Source organism: Protopterus annectens, chromosome 2.part2 (genome assembly GCF_019279795.1).
Source record: "Protopterus annectens isolate FY-2018-M chromosome 2.part2, PAN1.0, whole genome shotgun sequence".
Taxonomy (NCBI): Eukaryota; Metazoa; Chordata; order Ceratodontiformes; family Protopteridae; genus Protopterus; species Protopterus annectens.
In genome coordinates, this window is record NC_056730.1 from 731,579,559 (window position 1) to 731,598,435 (window position 18,877).

General features: G+C 38.6%; 1 protein-coding gene across 1 annotated transcript in view; it reads right to left on the minus strand.

Annotated features, from left to right (window-relative positions):
- The window catches only part of ARSK (arylsulfatase family member K), a 1,632,787-nt gene that overhangs the window by 1,162,148 nt on the left and 451,762 nt on the right, over window positions 1-18,877 (minus strand). The window contains exon 4 of the mRNA XM_044064131.1: window positions 3,914-4,196. Coding sequence (XP_043920066.1) covers window positions 3,914-4,196 — 283 coding nt within the window. The remainder of the gene's footprint in view (window positions 1-3,913; window positions 4,197-18,877) is intronic.

The window sequence follows — 18,877 nt, forward strand, 5'->3', positions numbered from 1 at the left end:
ATAGTACCACTACAGCCCTCTTATCTTTCACTGACAGTATTAACAGAAATCGCAATAATAATACTCTCTCTTCAGCCCTATTTATTGATCTATCAAAAGCTTTTGATATGGTTAACCACACATTGCTTATTAACATTCTTAAATCACTTTCTCTCGATACTCTAGCTGTACAATGGTTTAGCTCCTACCTAAGTGACAGACAGCAAGCTGTTATGTGGGAAAAATAATCTATCATCCCACCTACCAGTTACACTAGGTGTTCCCCAGGGCTCTATTCTTGGTCCTTTATTATTCTCTATTTTTATTAATGATCTCTGCAAAGCTACTCCTCATGCAACCTGTATACAATATGCAGATGATTCAACAATAATCTGCACAGCCAAATCTTCATCAGAACTACAGTCCTTAACTCAGGAAATGTTTCACACAATAGAGTCTTGGTTCTTAAAATGCTGCCTCCTCCTTAATCCTAAAAAAACTAAGCTCCTGCTGTTTACCCCTACCCGGAAGCACATACCTATTGATTTCTCTGTTACTTCTAACAATGGTACCCTCATATCCCCTGACACTACCACTAAGCTTCTAGGAATTACTATAGACAACAACCTTAACTTTGACTCCCATATTAATAACACAATAAAAACAGTTAACAGAAAAATGGGCTCTCTATATAGAGTCAAATCCTTCCTCACTCCAATAGCTAGATCTGCTATTGCCCATTCTCATCTAATCTCAACACTCCTTTATGCCTCACCAATCTATACCAATCTGTCAAAACATAATTGTCTCAAACTAGCTACCTCCTATAATAACATTGCAAGATTTGCCACTGGTAATCCCTATAGAACCCATCACTGTAAGAATCTGAAACAACTAGGATGGCTTGAACTACCTCATCAGCTTCAATATAGTCAACTTATCATTGCTCATAAGATCCTCTACCACCCAAATAATACCCCAATACTCTCAAATATCATCACCCTACTATAAAAATCTCACTAACTTACGATCAGCAAATAAATTGTTAATTAACATTAGTAAGTCAAACAACTTGGCAGGTGATTCTCTGTTCTCAAACTCTACTCGGAGAAACTGGAACCTTCTACCTACTGAATTAACTTCTCTTCCTTCTCTACCCCTCTTCAAACAACAACTGAAAATACTCCTTAGAACAAAATGGCTATGCCCTTGTAACAACCCTGACTAACTGATTAAGATTACTTTTTTTACTTTCCCTCTTTTGTCAATTTTGTACTTATTGTATATGTAATCAGAACAGTTTATCTGTAACTTCTATGATTTGACTCATTATAAATGTCATTTTCTATATATTTGTAAATAGTATTTAACTATTGTCTTCTCTATTTTTGTATTTATTATTAACCAGGGTGTCTATATCTTGTAGATGATTACTAACCAGTGTGTTGTAAAATGTATCCCAGTATTCTGTGTTTTTTCTATGTAAACTCTTGTTTTTCAGAGGGTGTTTTTTTAATAGGGTGTTAATATCTTGTAGATGATTCAAACCAGTGTCTTGAAAATGTATCCCAGTATTTTGTATGTTTTTTCTATGTAAACTCTATTTTTATTCTACACAATTTTTTTTTTTACTTTTTCATCTGTTTTGTCCTGGAGCTTTTCTCCCCGGGCCTCTACTGAAAATGGACATATATCCAGTTAGACTAGCCCGGTCAACAAATGTAAAATAAAATAAAAAATAAAATAAATAAATAAAATTTCATGCGTACGCTAATTCTTTTTGGCAATAATGGAATAGTTAGGACCATCCGTAAATCGCGATCAAGAATTCAGATACCGGTTCATAGCTCTCAACCTTGGCAAAATGTGGAACACCTACTAACAGCCCTTTCGGTACTTTTCTGTAAATACACCGTATCAAATGAGTCACATTAAATGAAGAAACCTTTTTCTCTTCTATAAATCGAGTGCAAAGTCAAAAAATAATCAGAGGTAAATGCACCATATCAGGGACACTTCCAAAATATTGGCAGGATTCCTTTGAAAATTTGACAGCATGAAAGGAGTTGCATTAATATGTATTTTCTGTGAAAAATTGTAAACTATATGCGTTAGCAGAAATAATGTGAACTTTTATATATGGAGATATGATAAACTGAATCCTTTACGGATAAAGTGCAAGACATTATTAGTTGGGCCCAAAGGCATAGTACATACTTCTCATTGCAAATATTGCCCCAATAACGGAAAAGTACCTGTCTACCAAATGATGAACAGACATATATGTGCACAGCTAAATGAACTAAATGTATATATAAGTGAAGAAGAACTGGTGGAGAAACCTTACCTTTTTAGTAAGGATGAGTCTTCACTGGGGACATTGGGAATATAAATTGTTTGGTTTAAATTTTGAAAAGTTTTTTAGACCCTTCCTAGCCTCTTTAAAATTCACCTAGAGGGACGAGCTAGAGGGTACACATTCAACTTTTCATTGGATAAAAGACTCCTTGATAACCACTAATAAGGTTTTGCATTTAGTAAACCAAATTGCATTGTAATATCGGAATGTACTGTGTGAAAAAAGAACATCAGTTGTTGAAACATTAATTCTGCCCATGAGAATGACACATGCAACAGCCACCCTTAGTAGACAATGTGTATGTTACTGGCTCTGTGCACTCAGAACATCACTGTTGACCTAGTTACAACTGAAAGAGATAGTGAGTACAGAAGAAAATACAAATTTACATTACAGAGGTTGTTAAAAATCAGTTTTTGAAAATGTACTATTTTCCAGAGCAGAAGATTTAAATAAGAACGCACCTTTTCCAGTGGAAACAATGTCAACAGAGGTAGTAAACAAACCCAAAAGTGAAATATCCTTTGGATGACTTAAATCATTGGAACTGCACATATATGAATATTGAACTTAATCCAAACATCAAGTTATCAGACAATTCAAACAACAGGTCAGCTCCATGGCACAAAAGGATAAGCCCGTGACTACTGCCCGGATGACCCTGGGTCGACTAGCAATTCAGGTACTAAAAAAGCCATCTGGGGAAGGTTGGATTTGACTGAGCGGCCAATGAGAGTTCACCAATCCTAGAGGGAGGGAGGGAAACAGCTCATTCTGCTGTGATGAAGGACAAACTTACCCACCAGAAGCCTCATGCACTATACCTGGGGGGATTAGGCATGAAGAAACCATATATGCATCAGTGAGACTGGTACTTAAGAGTCAAGCTGCTGTGAGATGAGGGTTACACTGTAACATTTCCTCAGTGGTTATCAAAAATGGTATAGTAATAAAATTGGTCTATAGTTTTCCAGCCTGAATAAGATTAGGGTCATCTCCTAAAGCAGCTCCATCCCTTCCAACCTGCGGATGTCCCTTGCCTTGGTAAGCCGGATCTTTGATTGAGGGGATGAAAGTGGCCCTTGTGGACTGAATGATGTTCAGAGCATTAATGGGGCAGAAAAAGATAACAAAAAAAAAATACAAGCTACTAGAAAACTGCTTTGCTGGCTAATGAATACTTGTACATTAACTCTCTCTCTCTCTCTATATATATATATATATATATATATATATATCTGTGTGTGTGTGTGTATTTATGTATGTATACATACATATATATATATGTATCACAGCTTCATCTATTCTTGTATTCATATAAAACTAGACCACAAAATAGTCAGACGTATAGAAAGGAAATAAAGAAGAAAAAGAAAAATGAAAGAAGACACAGAAAAAAGAATGAAAAAAGAGAAAGGGAGGTAAAACAGAAGGAAACTAAATGTCTGGATGGAAGAATATGAAAGCAATAAAGAAAAGGGAAAAAAAGAGTATGTTTGCAAATATTAACTTAAGCATTACAAATTGGCTGAAAAGAGATTAGCATTTCCATGTAACTCTAATGGGTATTTGTACCTTTTTAAGCCAATATGGAGATGTGAGAAAAGTTGATGAGCCAAAATCTTCTCCCATAGTTGGTGTTGGATAAGGGTGTGGTAAATTTAATCCCAAATACAAAGCAAAGGGTTGAGTTTGGCTGACTGCAGCATGTCTTAACCAGCATGATGCACTGTCTGTATTCTGCCAGTCTTTCTCCATGACTCTTACTGTTGTCTGGTTACCAGTTACCTCTGCCACAGGTCTGCCTTCTTGTCTAAGCAAAAATTCCACATCTCGGGTCCAGGCTTCGACACGATTGCTGAAAACATAGGCAAACAGCATATTAAATTACTTCTTATATTTGACTACTTATTAACATTTGCAAATAGTGCATGCAGATGGTGTTGATCAGAAAAGTGAGAGGACTCGTGTACCTACATACCATCTACTGCTCTAAAAGTACTCTCCTCTTTTCACCAGTGAACAACAAAGGACGAAAGACTATCTCATATGAAAATAAAATGTACATATTATGAAGAAAAAATGAGAAATATTTGAAGTAATAACGAATATCAGCACATATACACTGCACTGGATTTCATGTTTATTAGTAAATAAATAAATTCTTAACCTGGCCCAGGAGTTACAAAATAAACAGTAAAAAAATGTGTTCTGTTTTTTATTGATTAAGTCGATGTTGTACCTTCGCTGCACATACAGGCAAATTTGAAGTTTTCTTTTTATATGTAGCATTGTAACGCTTCTGTTTTTTTTAACTTTCCAGGAAATACCAGGTGTAAAACATTCCATGTTACTTGCATACTTATGAGGTAGGACTGGGGAACTATGACAATATTTTTTACATTATGCCAAAACGCCACTGATGCAGATGCTGTAACTTTTGTTTCTAAATGCAGTGGTTGGTTTATATGTTAAGCATATATGCTTGAGGTTAAATCTTGAAGTTACTCTAAAGACAGTGATTTGCATGGGACATGCACAAAAAGACCTCAACAAATGAAAGAAAACAGGTTCTACCTAAGCAAGAAAGCAGGACTCTACCACAATGTTGAGGACTGAAATTTTGAGTCCTGAAACTGCACAATTCAAAAATTAAAAAAAAACAGCTTTTTTTTTTTTTTTTTCAGAATGGCTGATTCTCCATGGAGCTGCCATATAATGAGCTTTTGCCCTCACCCCTCCATCTTCTAAGGATACTATGCTCAAGGTTGCTGTGTCTCAAAGAAACAGGCAAAAAATGTATTCTTTTGCAATTTCAGGTCTGAAAATGTTGGTATTCAGAAGTACAACAGAAACACAAAAAGGCAAAGTGCTTTAGTACACATCTCATCATAACATTATGGATGCACTGAGTGCTGTGTGTGTGTGTGTGTGTGTGTGTGTGTGTGTGTGTGTGTGTGTGTGTGTGTGTGTGTGTGTGTGTGTATCTGTTCGGTTCTCAGCTGAAGTGCCTTTTGCATGGAGTCTGCATGTCCTCTATCTGTTGCTCTAGGTTTTCTCTATGTACTCTTCCTTCCAACATCCCAAAGATGTGCAGTAAATGGACTAGTAACTGGAGACTATATGCGTGCCTATAGTACAGTTCAATTTAAACATAAGGCTTACATTGCTCAGCCACATACTATAAGTGCACCTTACACCTAATGGCACATCACACAGGTGCATAGCATTTAACCACTCTTTACTCTGTTAGGGTAAACAATTAGAGAGCATTGTGTAGTTAGCTCAAAGAGAAATTTAGCAATTAGAGCCTATACCAAATGTTAAGTGGGGCTATATCAGTCTTACACAGAGATATAGGGCAGTAACAGCTGCTGAAGAGCTGTAAAGCTTGACACAGTCATAAGAGTTTAACCCAAGTCTAACTACAACAGCATATACTGTAACAAAGCTGTGCAGGAGGAGTAATACAGACCTGATTCATGAAAGAGTGTCTTTTCCATCATGCAGTTCTACTTCAAACAGGTTAAACACCTTAAGAATGCAAAAAATGCATTGATAAAATGATGGCATTAAAATCGGTTCATTAATGTAGAGACTGAGGCCCTGACTATGATGCAAACACTTTGGAGGCGAACAGCTGACATAACACTGAAAGAACCAGATGGACTAAGCAACAGAAAGTCAAATCTAGTATCTTGCTGGGAGGAAGAGGGGGGTGCACACCACAGGAAGATCCAAAAGATTAGTTCCTGAGTACATAAGGTGTATGGTTAACCCTGTGAAGAATGGCATACTTAGATATTAAAATTAGTGACACAAAGACATTATTGCAGGGCCAGAAATGCATGTGTTGCATACAGATTATCAGAAGACTGCTTAGATACATGATGGAGTACCAAAAATTATTCCCTCCTAGAAAGTGAGGACCCCCCCCCCCCAATGAAGAATGGGGCTTTGTTAATACTATGCAGGAAGGAGGACTACATTAATAGACTGTTAAGTAAACTAAATGCTGAAGGCCAAAAAAATGCTAGTGTTAATGTAAGCCATTATGGCAAATGATGCCAAACATACGTGGGTTGCTTCATTCAGGGAAAAACTATCACAAATTATATTAGTTTGTTAAAAAGAAAAAAAAAGAAGTAATGTTGTGTTGCTCCTCTAACACAAAGACACTGGAACACTGATATGATACAATACCTTTTACTGGACCACCATAAGTTCTGCTATTAATCAAGCTTTTGAGCTGGCATGTGCCCTTCATTGGGAGTTAGTGCACACAAAGGCTTGCCATAATGAGAAGCATATCAATTTGATATTTAAACCTACAAAGTGACAATACAGTTTAATAGCTGACATAATGTCACCATACACAGCATGGCCAGAAACTGCCTTCTGTTAAAAGCATTAGAGTACAGAGGTTGATCTGGAAGACTGTATAAGACTCCTGTAGACAAGGAGCAATTTTCATTTCCTGATTCTAGACCGGCACTACTGTTTGGAGTTGAATATCAGTATTGGTGCATTATTTTCTTATTTTAGAAGTATATTGTGGAAATACATTTTACATTTGCAACAAGGCGTGAAATGAAAGCCATGCACCTTTGTGACAGAAAAGGGAGAGCCTTTTCCATACACAGCTTACAAAGCAGAGACATCTTTTTGAGGAACATCCTTTAGACTTTCCACAGTATGACTGATGGTGTACCACTCATAGACACTTTACGGATATTACTAGTAGGCATATAGCCGACATAAACAGCATCCTTCAAATCAGTGCTGGCAGCAATGGAATGGCCCATTCCGCATCTCATATCTGAAAAAACTATGGCTTTGATCACTCACTGATACACACATATGTGTATATATACATACACATTATATACTGGATATACATACACACTATCTGGAGTTTTTCATGTTTAAGACCATCTGTCACACCAAGATTAAACATCAGCTTTTAGTGCACAGTAATTATTTCTATTAGGTGTGTGTAATGTGCATTTAGTGCTCATACCATCCTCTCTACAGACATACAGCTTTATGCAATCCACCCCATGCTCTTATGAACAAAGATATCAGACCTGCAGTATGTATACTGTGCTGCCACAGTTTTATGCACAGATATATGCTGTCTTGATATGTATTACATTTCTGTGTTTTCAAATACTGATAATATAAAACACCTACAATGTATGCACTGTAAGTGCAAGGCAGCTAGTTGCATACTTAAAACTGCTGGGATATTTCCTCTGATTAAGTAATCTATAGGACTGCCAAACTATGGTTCTAACTATGGATTTAGGTTCTTACTGCAAATGTGCATTGCTGTCCCACTATTACAATGCTAATGAACTTACAGGTAGTGTGTTACTGTTAATGTGTCAGGTATATATCTGCACCTACAACTATTTCAGGTATATATTCCAGAGGTGCAGTGGTGCAGCGGTTAGCACTGCCACCTCAAAGCAAGAGGCTCTCTGGTTCAATTCTTGGCTGGGGTGCCTTCTGTGCATGCCCTCCCTGCGCTCATGTGAGTTTCCTCCCACATTCCAAAGACATGCGTTTGGAGCATTTCTTCCCATGCTCTGCTGAAAATGGGCTCTGTCCCAGTCAGACTTTCCTGGTTAACAAATGTTAAATAAAATAAATACTTATAGTATTTTGGAAAGGGCCATGGTAGTTTGAGTAATATCTTAGTCCATGTCTAGGTGTGTGTGTGTGTGTGTGTGTGTGTGTGTGTGTGTGTGTGTGTGTGTGTATATATATGTATATATATATATATATATATATATATATATATATATATATATATATACATACATACACATATATAAACAGAACCCCCCCCCCAAAACAGGAAAAATAATGTACTGAAAAGGTATCAATGCCTACAAAAAGTGTAGTGTCAACCAGCTTTATTTAGATCAACATCAATATCTATATTAAATTACAGTTGACATAAACGCTGTTTCAGGGAATTATTATTGTTTCCATGCACATAGACTGACCTGAGAATCATTGGTGTGTGTTTATATAAATATTTCAGACATGGGCAATAATGCCCTTCTTGCCTGACAATATACAAAAACAGTCATTCTCATGAAAAGAATCTTCATAATAAGGGTCCAGGTTGTTCTTAAAAATATCTAAAATAGTGCTTGTTTTATTACAGGCATCAGCTACTGTCTCAGAGAATCAATTAGTACTTCTCTTAATTCTATATCATTTTTTTAATTTCTCCAAATCTTTTGGGTTTCTAATGCCACAATGGGAATGGACCCCATTCCTAAGTCAAAGTACGATTACAGTTCATGAAGTTACTATTGTTTCTATATAATCTTCTATACAGGTTGTCTGATGATTCTTAACTACTCTCTGATAACTTCAACCATTCCCAGATGAAGTTGTCTCTAAATGCCCTATATACCTAAGATCTTCTCTTAAACATCTAAATCAGACACCGTACAAGTTTACATATTTTAAACTTTCGTAATAACTTAAACTTTCACATCCATCAATGCCCTTGGTATATTTCCACTGAACTCTATCCAATTTTCTCACAATAGTTTTCTTATACGGTTTCCATATTATTCTTTCATATTCTAGTATGGATCTAATGTAACTTACAAACAATGATTTAATTGTTTCTGAATTCATAGACTTTACAAATCATTTTATACAGCCTATAGTTGTATAACTATCATTAACCAATTGATTGATTAATAAAAAGCTTATAACAGGGTCTACTCATATATCCAGGTCTTAAAATGAATGCATGGTTTCAATCACTGCTGCATTAAATATTCATCTTTCAATTCATGTCACCCACATTTTACATGATTAGTTTTTGATGTACTTATCTTTATATTATTCTCCTGTGCCCAGATAGTCAATTTAGTCAAGTTCTTTTGCAAACATGACCTATCTTTAACACATGTAATCAGTTTACTCATGTTCAAGTCATCTGCATACAGACTACAGAAAGTACAGTTGTGTACCTACCATAAATGTAGATGTTCGAGTGTATTCACTGTTGCAGTCATTACAATTGGGTTATCCTGCTGGCAGGCTACCCGCAGTCGGCCTGAATTCCAAAGTCTAGGTCCGGCGTCGGTTGCTGTCGCCTCCTCCCTGACGTCAGTGCGCCAGGGGTATAAAGGATGCAGCCGACACCATTTTCTTCAGTTTTTCTTGCCCTGGATGTCAGGTGTCCCCAAAAGGGTAGGCTAAAAATATGTCTATAAAGCATGCATGCCACAAGTAACAAGTTTCCTTCATCTACAAGCAAATACACCACATAGTTTGTATAGAATAGAGAAGTACAGATATGTTCCAGCAAAGAATAAGGGGGATGGAGGGTGGGTAACCTGGACTGCAACAGTGAATACACTCGAACATCTAGATTTATGTTAGGTACACAACTGTACTATGTTCATCATGTTCCACTGTTGCAGTCATTACAATTGGGTTGAATCCCAAAGCTAAGGTTGGGAGCCTGGAACTAAATAGAATAAGGAATGGCTATAAGGCCCTGCAGGACTGCAGTGGCAAAGCCTGCCCTGGATTTGGAGTAAAGTGGTAAGTGGTAGTGCTTTGTAAAAGTGTGCACTGAACTCCAGGTTGCAGCCTCTAAAATGTCTTTGGTTGACACTCCTCTGAGGAAGGCTGCTGAAGTGGCTGCTGCTCTGGTTGAATGTGGCCTAATGCCCTTAGGCACTGATTTGCCATGTTGAGAATAGCATAAATGAATGCAGTGACCTATCCACTTGGAAATAGTCTACTTTGAGATAGCCTTTCCTTATGATCCTGCAGCATATGCTACCAGTAATTGCTCAGTCTTTCTGAAAGCTTTGGTTCTGTCCAAGTAGAAGCGCAGTTGTCTGTGTATGTCCAAAGAATGCAGAAGTTTCTCACCCTTATTCTGTGGGTTTGGGTAAAAGGTAGGCAAATTAATAGTTTGGTTGAGGGCCACACTGGACACTACCTTAGGCATAAATGTGGGGTTTGTCCTTAGAGAAACCCTATCTGGATGAAAAATGATAAAAGGTTCCACAGCCATGAGTGCCTATAGCTCTGAGATTGGTCTTGCAGAGGTTATTGCTGGGAGCAGAGCTGTTTTCCATGATAAAAATTTTATGTCAGCTGTAGCGGCTGGCTCAAAAGGAGGCAGAGTGAGTTTTTCCAAGACATAATTGAGGTCCCATGCAGGTATTGGTGATCTCCTTGGAGGCCGTAAGTTCTTGGCTCCTCTGAGGTACTGCCTTAATAAAGGATGAGAAAAAATAGGTGGCTCTGTATTGTAATGAGCTGAAATGGCAGAAGCATGAATCTTAATTGATGAAAAGGATAGACCTTTGTCCAGCATCTCAGTTAAGTACTGTAAAATCTGAGGGATTAAATGTAATAAATGTAATTTCTGTGGTCTTCTAACAGATATGCATGCATTTATACATCCTATAACAGGTGAATATTACAACATCAGAGTAAATGCAACTTGTGAGACTAAACATTTAGTGTATATTGCTAAATGTTCAAGCTGTCCGTCCTATTATATAGGTAAAACGGACAGGATGCTCAAGGAGCGCATTAGGGAACATCTTTATCAAATTCGTATAAAATCAGAGGTGAATGCACAATCAAAACATGTCATAAACACAAATGAAGAACATAAATTTCTGTTTTCAATTTTACAAGTAGTAGTTCCCAATACACGTGGTGGAGACATTAAAAATCACAGAGTCCACAGAAACACAATGGATAATTAAAACCAGGGCTCACTTGCCGCCAGGCTTGAATGATCGAGTCCCATTAAAGCCAATATTAAAGAATAGGAGACATAGAATTTAATTTAGATAATCATAATTTATATTTATTACTATGTTCAAATTGTTATTTATGTATAAGTTACAAATTCATAAATTTTATAAAATACGTATTTTTGTAGATATTAAATGAAATAGATTTTTAACATAAAAAATTATTTATACATTATAAGGCTATATTTGATTATGATTATTCTATAACAGATTAGGTTAGAACAATATTAGTGTTTGTTTTGAGGTCTGAATCTGACTATTTAAATGTATGATTTTCATGTTATGTAGCATATCATTTTTAGACTGGCAAAGATTTTAATTGCTTTTAAAATTGCTCATAATTGTTTCAATTAATCAATTACTGTTTAGTATATATAGCTGAACTTGTTTTAATGAGCGCATTATGGTTTGAAAAGCTGTTTATGAAAAGCCCCTGTCCATGGATTAAACTATTGTCTGCAGTTCATACGCCTGGTTTTATATTGTGGATTCTTTACTACTGGTTTGAAACTACCTATGACTGCAAAGTCTGAGCTTTATTTTTGGGAAGGTCTGAAGAGACTCCTTTTGGTGTGCAACACGAAGTGAACTGGTCTGAATGGACATATTTTGCTTACGAGAAGGTGTGTCTTCTATCAAAGAACTAAGTTTGCTTAAAAGTTCTCCGTGGATAGACTACCAGCTGTTTTTGAGATTTATTTTTTAGACTGGATATTTGGAACAGTCATGTTAATTCCTTGTGCCTGGTTCAAAGCACAGAATCTCTTCCATTTTTCTGCATTCGATTTTCTGGTACTGGGCCTCCTGGCCTCCAAAATAACATCCATCACCGCTTTAGAGAGAGGCGTGTTTTGAAAAGCTACATTATCTACCATGCTGCCAGATTTAACATACTGAGTTGGCTGTGTAGGATCTGATTGTTTTGTTGGGTCAGTAAGTGAGGAATTTGAGGTAATGCCCATGCTGGGCATTGAGTCAAGTTCCTGAGGATTGGGTACCAGTGCTGGCGGGGCCAGTCTGGGGCAATCAATATCATTTTTGGCTTCTCTTGTCTGACCTTTAGGAGTACCTTGGGGAGGAGAGGCAGTAGGGGAAAAGGCAAATACTGTTAAGCTTTTCCAGCTAAAAGATAGGGCATCCACTTTCCATGCTTGCTTGTGATAAGTCCTTGTGCAGAATCTCTGTAGTTGGCAGTTGTGAGGGGAGGCAAATAGATCTATGTCTGGGCATCCCCAATTCCTTGTTATCATGTTGAAGACTTGTGGATCCAATTTCCACTTGTGGGGATCCATGAGGTTTCTGCTTAGTTCGTCTGCCAGAGTATTTATCCTTCCTGGCAGGAATTGTGCTTGCAGATGTACTTGGTAAGTCAATGCTGTGTCCCACAAAGTCATGGCTAGTCTGCAAAGGGGGTAGGAATGTGTGCCTCCCTGCTTGTTTATGTACCACATGACTGTAGTATTGTCCATCCTTATCAGTAGTTGTCCTGGATGAAGTAGGCCCTTGAAGGCTGTCAGGGCATTTTGAACAGCTAGCATCTCTTTTTGGTTGATATGCAGATGCATTTGGTTTGCGGACCATGAGCCCTGAATACATCTTCCTGCCATGTAGGCCCCCCAGGCATAATCCGATGCATCTGTTGTCAATGTCTGCCTGGCCGGGGGTATGATGAATGGCTGCCCCTTGTGGTGACAGGCCTTTGCCCACCATCGAAACGCCTGTTGCAGGCAGGGAATGACTGTAATTATTGTTTCCAGGCTGCAGCAATGTTGAGTCCAAACACTTTTTAGATACCATTGTAATTTCCTCATATGCAGTCTTGCATATGGAATTAGCAGAATGCATGATGTCATGAAGCCCAAAGCCTGTAGAATTTTTCTTGTAGTTAACTGGGTGTTTGTTGCCAACTTTTTGAAATAAGTAGTCAATTGCCTTTGTTTATCTGGCGTGAGATAAGCCATCTGGGCAGTTGTATTTAAGCTTGCACCCAGGAATATTATCTATTGAGAGGGTACAAGTTTTGATTTATTTTTGTTTACTGTTTACCCTAGGCATGTTAATAATATTTTTACAAATGCCAGATGCTGTAGTAGTATGTCCTTGTTCTCTGCTTGAATAAGGCAGTCATCCAAGTAAGGATATATTTGTATTCCTCTTTGTCTGCAAAAAGCAATTACTGGTGCCAGGCATTTTGTGAAGACCCTGGGCGCAGTAGATAAGCCAAAGGGCAGTGCAGAGAATTGGTAGTGCATTGAGCCAGCTATGAATCTGAGGTATCTTCTGCATGATTGTCTGATTGGAACATGCAGGTATGCCTCTTTTAGGTCTAAAGTTACAAGCCAATTCTTCTTGCCCAGCATGGGCAGAAGCTGCTGCAGAGTCAACATTTTGAATTTTGGAATATCCAGGTATGTGTTTAGAATAGATAGGTCCAGTATTGGCCTCCAGGCTTTGTCCTTTCTGGGCACCAAGAAAAGTCTTGAGTAAAATCCTTGTCCCTGCTCTTGTGGTACTTGCTGAATGGCCCTCATGTCCATGAGGGATGAACCTTGTTTTTGTGCCTCTGCCCATTGTTTTTTTTGGCACGTCCGGCATACAGTTTGCCCTTGACATGGTGTGAAAGTGGAACCTGTAACCTTGTGACACTATGTTCAAGACCCATTTGTCCTGGGTGATTAGGTGCCAGTTTTGAGAAAAAAGTGCTAGTTTTCCCCCTAAAGGAGCTGCCAGAAGATAAGTACTTGGCGCTGGCAGAGGGAAGTCATTGGGACTGCTTTCTGTATGGCTATGACTTGTCTTCTCTGCTTTTGGAGGTAGAAGCACCCCATTGTTTAGACCTGTATGAGCTTTAGTGCTGGGATCTGCCTCTAGGGCATCTGTGTCTGCCTCTTTGTGGCCTGTCTGACACTGGAAAGGACCAATTATTTGTAGGACAGTGTCTGCTAAATCTTGGAGGCTGTACGTGTAAGAAATCCTTGACTGTTTGCATAGATTTGGCTTTGTCCTCCATTTTCTTCAACACCTCTTCTGCTTTAACACCAAACAAGGTATCATGTTGTAATGGAGCATCTAATAATTTTGCTTTAACATGATCAGGCAGATTCTGTTCCTTTAACCAAGCATGCCTCCTAATGACAGAACCCGTAACAGCGGTTCTGCAGGAGGCCTTCAAAGAATCAAGACCACATTGTAAGGTATGCTTTCCAACTTATTCAGCTGCATGCAATAAATCCTGCATTTCTTTATTTTCTGCACATTCAGAATTTGTCAACATTTTCTGTGACATAATGTATTGCTGATATTTAAGCATGTGAAACTGACAAATTAAGGCCTTTATAGCCAAGGTAGCAGAAGTGTAAATCTTTTTTCCTCATCTGTCCAGTGCCCTGGAATCTCTGTCAGAGGGGGTAGGGTTTTTTGCAGTGGAAGCCTTGACCCCCTTGGGACCCTGAGAGATAGCTTCTGGGTCAGCAGCAGGGTTTTTAAAAATAAATTTGTGGGAGTCTGGGACCCTGTAGTATCTGTCTGGCTTGATAGGAGCTGGAGGTAAAGAGTCTGGAGTCAGACTGGACTCTGAAAATACATCATCTACAATGTCTAGCACAGGTGGAATAGCCAGGAGCCTGTGCTGAGGCAGTAAAAGAAAGTCTCTGAGCCTTTTCTTAGATTCTGAATAATCTTGGCTCTCCCAGTGGAAATGCTCCCTCATGGTATGCAGTGTTTCCCCAAAAGAATAATCCTCAGGAGGAGAAGCTGAGGGGATAGATTCTTCAGCATCAGAATCTTCATAAGGAGGAAGAGAGTATTCCTGATCAGAAGAGGAATCAGATGAAATGGAAACCTGATCTGAAGATTCATATTCTACCTCTTGCCTAGGCCTCTTGTCAGGAGGGGGATGAGAACCCCTGATCAAAGTAATTAGGTCTTCGGCCATTTTGAGCATTTGTTTTTTAGGCATGGAGGCCTGTCCATGGGGCTGTTGTACTTGTTTCTTTGTCTTTAAAGCTGCTTTAGTCTTTGCCTTTGTAGTTGACGTAGTTTTAACATATAATTGTGTAGGTCTGAAAACGCCCTCAGAAGCCGATGACTGCTCAGCAGCTCCGGACCCATCTGAGGGAATGGTTTCCGAAGGTCCAATACCTTGAGTTTCTGTAGGCCTGGTTGACTCCACGTGGGAGTCAGTATTGGCCTGCGGCTCTAAAGTAGTGGTCGTTAGGGGCTGCGAAAGTGCCTCACTGAGAACCGGCGACTGGCCTAGTCTTCGGTTTTGGATCTCAGATGCCTGTCCTTCTCTTTTTCCTTGCGTTTTTTGTAAATTCCGGTAGTCGGCTATTCCGAAGGCATTATATAATTAGATCTTCTGCCAAAGTAATAAAATGCAAAATCGCACTGACGCTTAATAGTGCGTTGGTTAAATCTAGCACAAAACTGACAACTAGCAACGTCATGGGCAGGGTCTAGGCAAGGAATGCAGTAAGAATGAAAATCCTTATGAAGTATTTGCTTCCCACAAGAAATACAATTATTAATTTTTTCTGAAATCGATCTGGAGCAAAAAAAAGAGTTTCCCCAACGGGGTACTTAGCTTTTAATGAAGACTTCAGATCTGAAATTCGAGCTTGAAAATCTCAGGAGTCGGCCGACTGACACTTGCGAACTGCTTTTGCTTCGGGCACCGCGCAGCAAGAAAGACTGAAAAAAATGGCGTCGGCTACATCTTTTATACCCCTGGTGCACTGACGTCAGGGAAGAGGCGACAGCAACCGCCGCCGGACCTAGACTTTGGAATTCAGGCCGACTGCGGGTAGCCTGCCAGCAGGATAACCCAATTGTAATGACTGCAACAGTGAAACACGATGAACATCACCTCAGATGAAAAAATAGATCTGAAAGACACAAGCTAAACAAGTATGGGCCTAGGACAGAGCCCTTGCAGGACACCTTGACTGTAATCTAGAATTTCATCTATCCAATTTGCCATATCCTATTTGCAAGCCATGCATCTATCCGTCTTATCCAGATTACATTAATACTTAGTTGTTTCAATTTATTGACCAGTGTTTTGTGTATGGACCCATAAAATGCTGAACATAAGTATATAAATCACATCATAGCACATTTTTTCATTTACAGCTGTTGTTTCTATAGAACAATATGTTACAGGGAGTTAGAAATCACTTTTGAACATATGCATGCTGATAAAGAGTCCAAGTGAATTGACAGAAATGCTTATTTTGTCAAAATGGAAATGGTCAACTTGGTCTAATGACTTTAATTGTCTTTCTATGTCACCTGCATTTTATTTTATTTTTTTTTTGTGAAAGATCAAACATTGAGGTTAAGGAAGTTTCTCCTTTTCTACACTGCTGTGCCGATAACAGATTTGGCATATTTAAGAAGCATGCAGTGTAAGAGGTGCAGTGAGGATGTTCCCCAGCAAACCACTTGTGTTTATGTTTTTTACTTGATTTTGGCTTTTCTGCTAAACATTCCATTGATGTTATCTGGTGAACAGAATGTTAGTGGCATAGTAAATGTATGAAGTTTAGTTTTTATGTTAACCAGAGCACCATATCCAGATATATGGTACTCTTTTGTGAATTAATGAATGGGACTATGGCCTGTGCTTTCATGTAACTACCTGTACACATAGCAGTGTCAAATGTTACTGCATCACTGAAATGTGATAATATGATGTGCATGTTATGTTATCTGTACTCTCTTGATACTACTAACAGATTATGTGCTGTGTTACTGGCTCCACAATCTGCTGTCTGAATGATCATATAAAATACATTCACACATTCATTCATATGTGTTCTTATTGCTACTGTCTGTTCATACACATGCTGCTACTGTTACTGTATATACCTATGTATAGGATGCCCTGTATTCAAAGAAGGCGCCTCTCTGTTATTGGCTGTAGTACATCACATTATCTGCCTATCAAAATTAAACAGTAAAAAGTCATGGGCATTCAGAAACCATGAACATGATGCACAGGTATGCCCCTTAAGAAGTCATCTGAATATATTCCATGGGCTTCCACCAGAGGACGTTTAAGGTATAACACAAAGGAGACTAGCTTGACTGGGTCTTTCTTGCACTTTTTGCTGAATACTTTGTGTGAAATTTTTACCCTTTAGTGTGGATATTATCTGAGTTATTTTGATGTCTATGGACATCAGGCTTGATATTAATCCGTGTTTATAAAGTATAGCAAACAATCAACTTATGCTGTAATGATAAGGTCAGAAAAAGACTGAAACACGGCATGTCTGCAGTTAATGGAGTTTAGCTTTATTGGCCTGAATGTACCCATAAAGACTTAAAAATGAAAAGTCATAGTACATTCAGAAAGCATGTAGCTGAAACATTTGTATGCCCTTAGGTGGTTATTTGTGTATATCTCATGGGCCTCCACTACAAGAGGTTTAAGTTTTTACACAGTGAAGACTAGGTACATAGATACAGATTTATGTATATGTACAGTACACACACACACACACACACACACACACACACACACACACACACACACACACACACACAAACACACACACTCAACACCCTGATTGAAGTATAGAGCATGCAGCATAACATAACAATCCAAGTAACTCATATAGTTTTCTTTAGCTACAAATTCTTAAAATGAATGTGTTTTCCACTAAAAAGATAGAAGCAAAACATTAAAAGGTTTACCTCTATAAGGTCACGAGTGGTTTGCGAGATTGTGCATAAGATCGACAGTAATAACCGAATAATGGAATGTGTCACGGCAGAATGTCAAAAATCCCAAATTCGAACATCATGTTATCTGTGCAAATGGCACAGTGCATGCACACTTAAGCCATTTGAGAATATATGGTACGAGATTATGCTTTTTTGCAGTTGTACTTTCGGCCATTTAGACGTCCAACAAACCACTCGTGACCTTATGGAGGTAAACCCATTAAAAGATCACTTTGAAGATGAACAAAGGAAAGCTCTGAAGCAATGTGAAGGAACATTTTCCTTTCACACTGATAATAGCAATGCATAAAATTGTAACTAAAGAGACCACATGTTTAAGAACAATTTGATATCAACCTGACACCATGGCACTGAGGTTTGAAGCCCTGATTACAACAGATGACCTGTATTCAACTAGCTGCACAAGTGTTGAAGAGGGACTTGGTAAGGTAGAGGGGCTTGAGCACTTAATGCCACTTGTTCTCCTACCTTGATGGGAGTAGGCTGGGCCCACCAAATCACTAACGTCTACTGCTGGGTGGATGATCTCTCATGGTAGATGCCATGGTGCTATTGCAGGGGTGAGAAGGAGAAGCAAATGTGTGAATGCAACCATGCCTCTTCCCTATCCAGGTAGCAACTGCAAAGTCTGTAAACTGTCATTGGTAAGGGCTTAGGGCAGGATGGAGATCCCTACAAGACTGGTATCTGGTCTGCTCTCTTAATTCCCAAATGAATGAATGGGCTGGTTAGGCTCCCTGGACAGGAACAAATAAGCTGTAGATCTCTCACCCTAGTCTCAGAATAATTATGTCTTACCTTTGGAAGGAACAAATAAGCCAGTTGGGTACAGAAATGGAAATAGTGGGCAAGTCTCAAAGCAGGGATAAAAAAATTCTAACTCAGGCTGTCAGTTACCCTGGATCAAGGGCTTATCCAATAGTCAACACATGAGCAGAACAAGTGTGCAAAATTATCTGTTTTC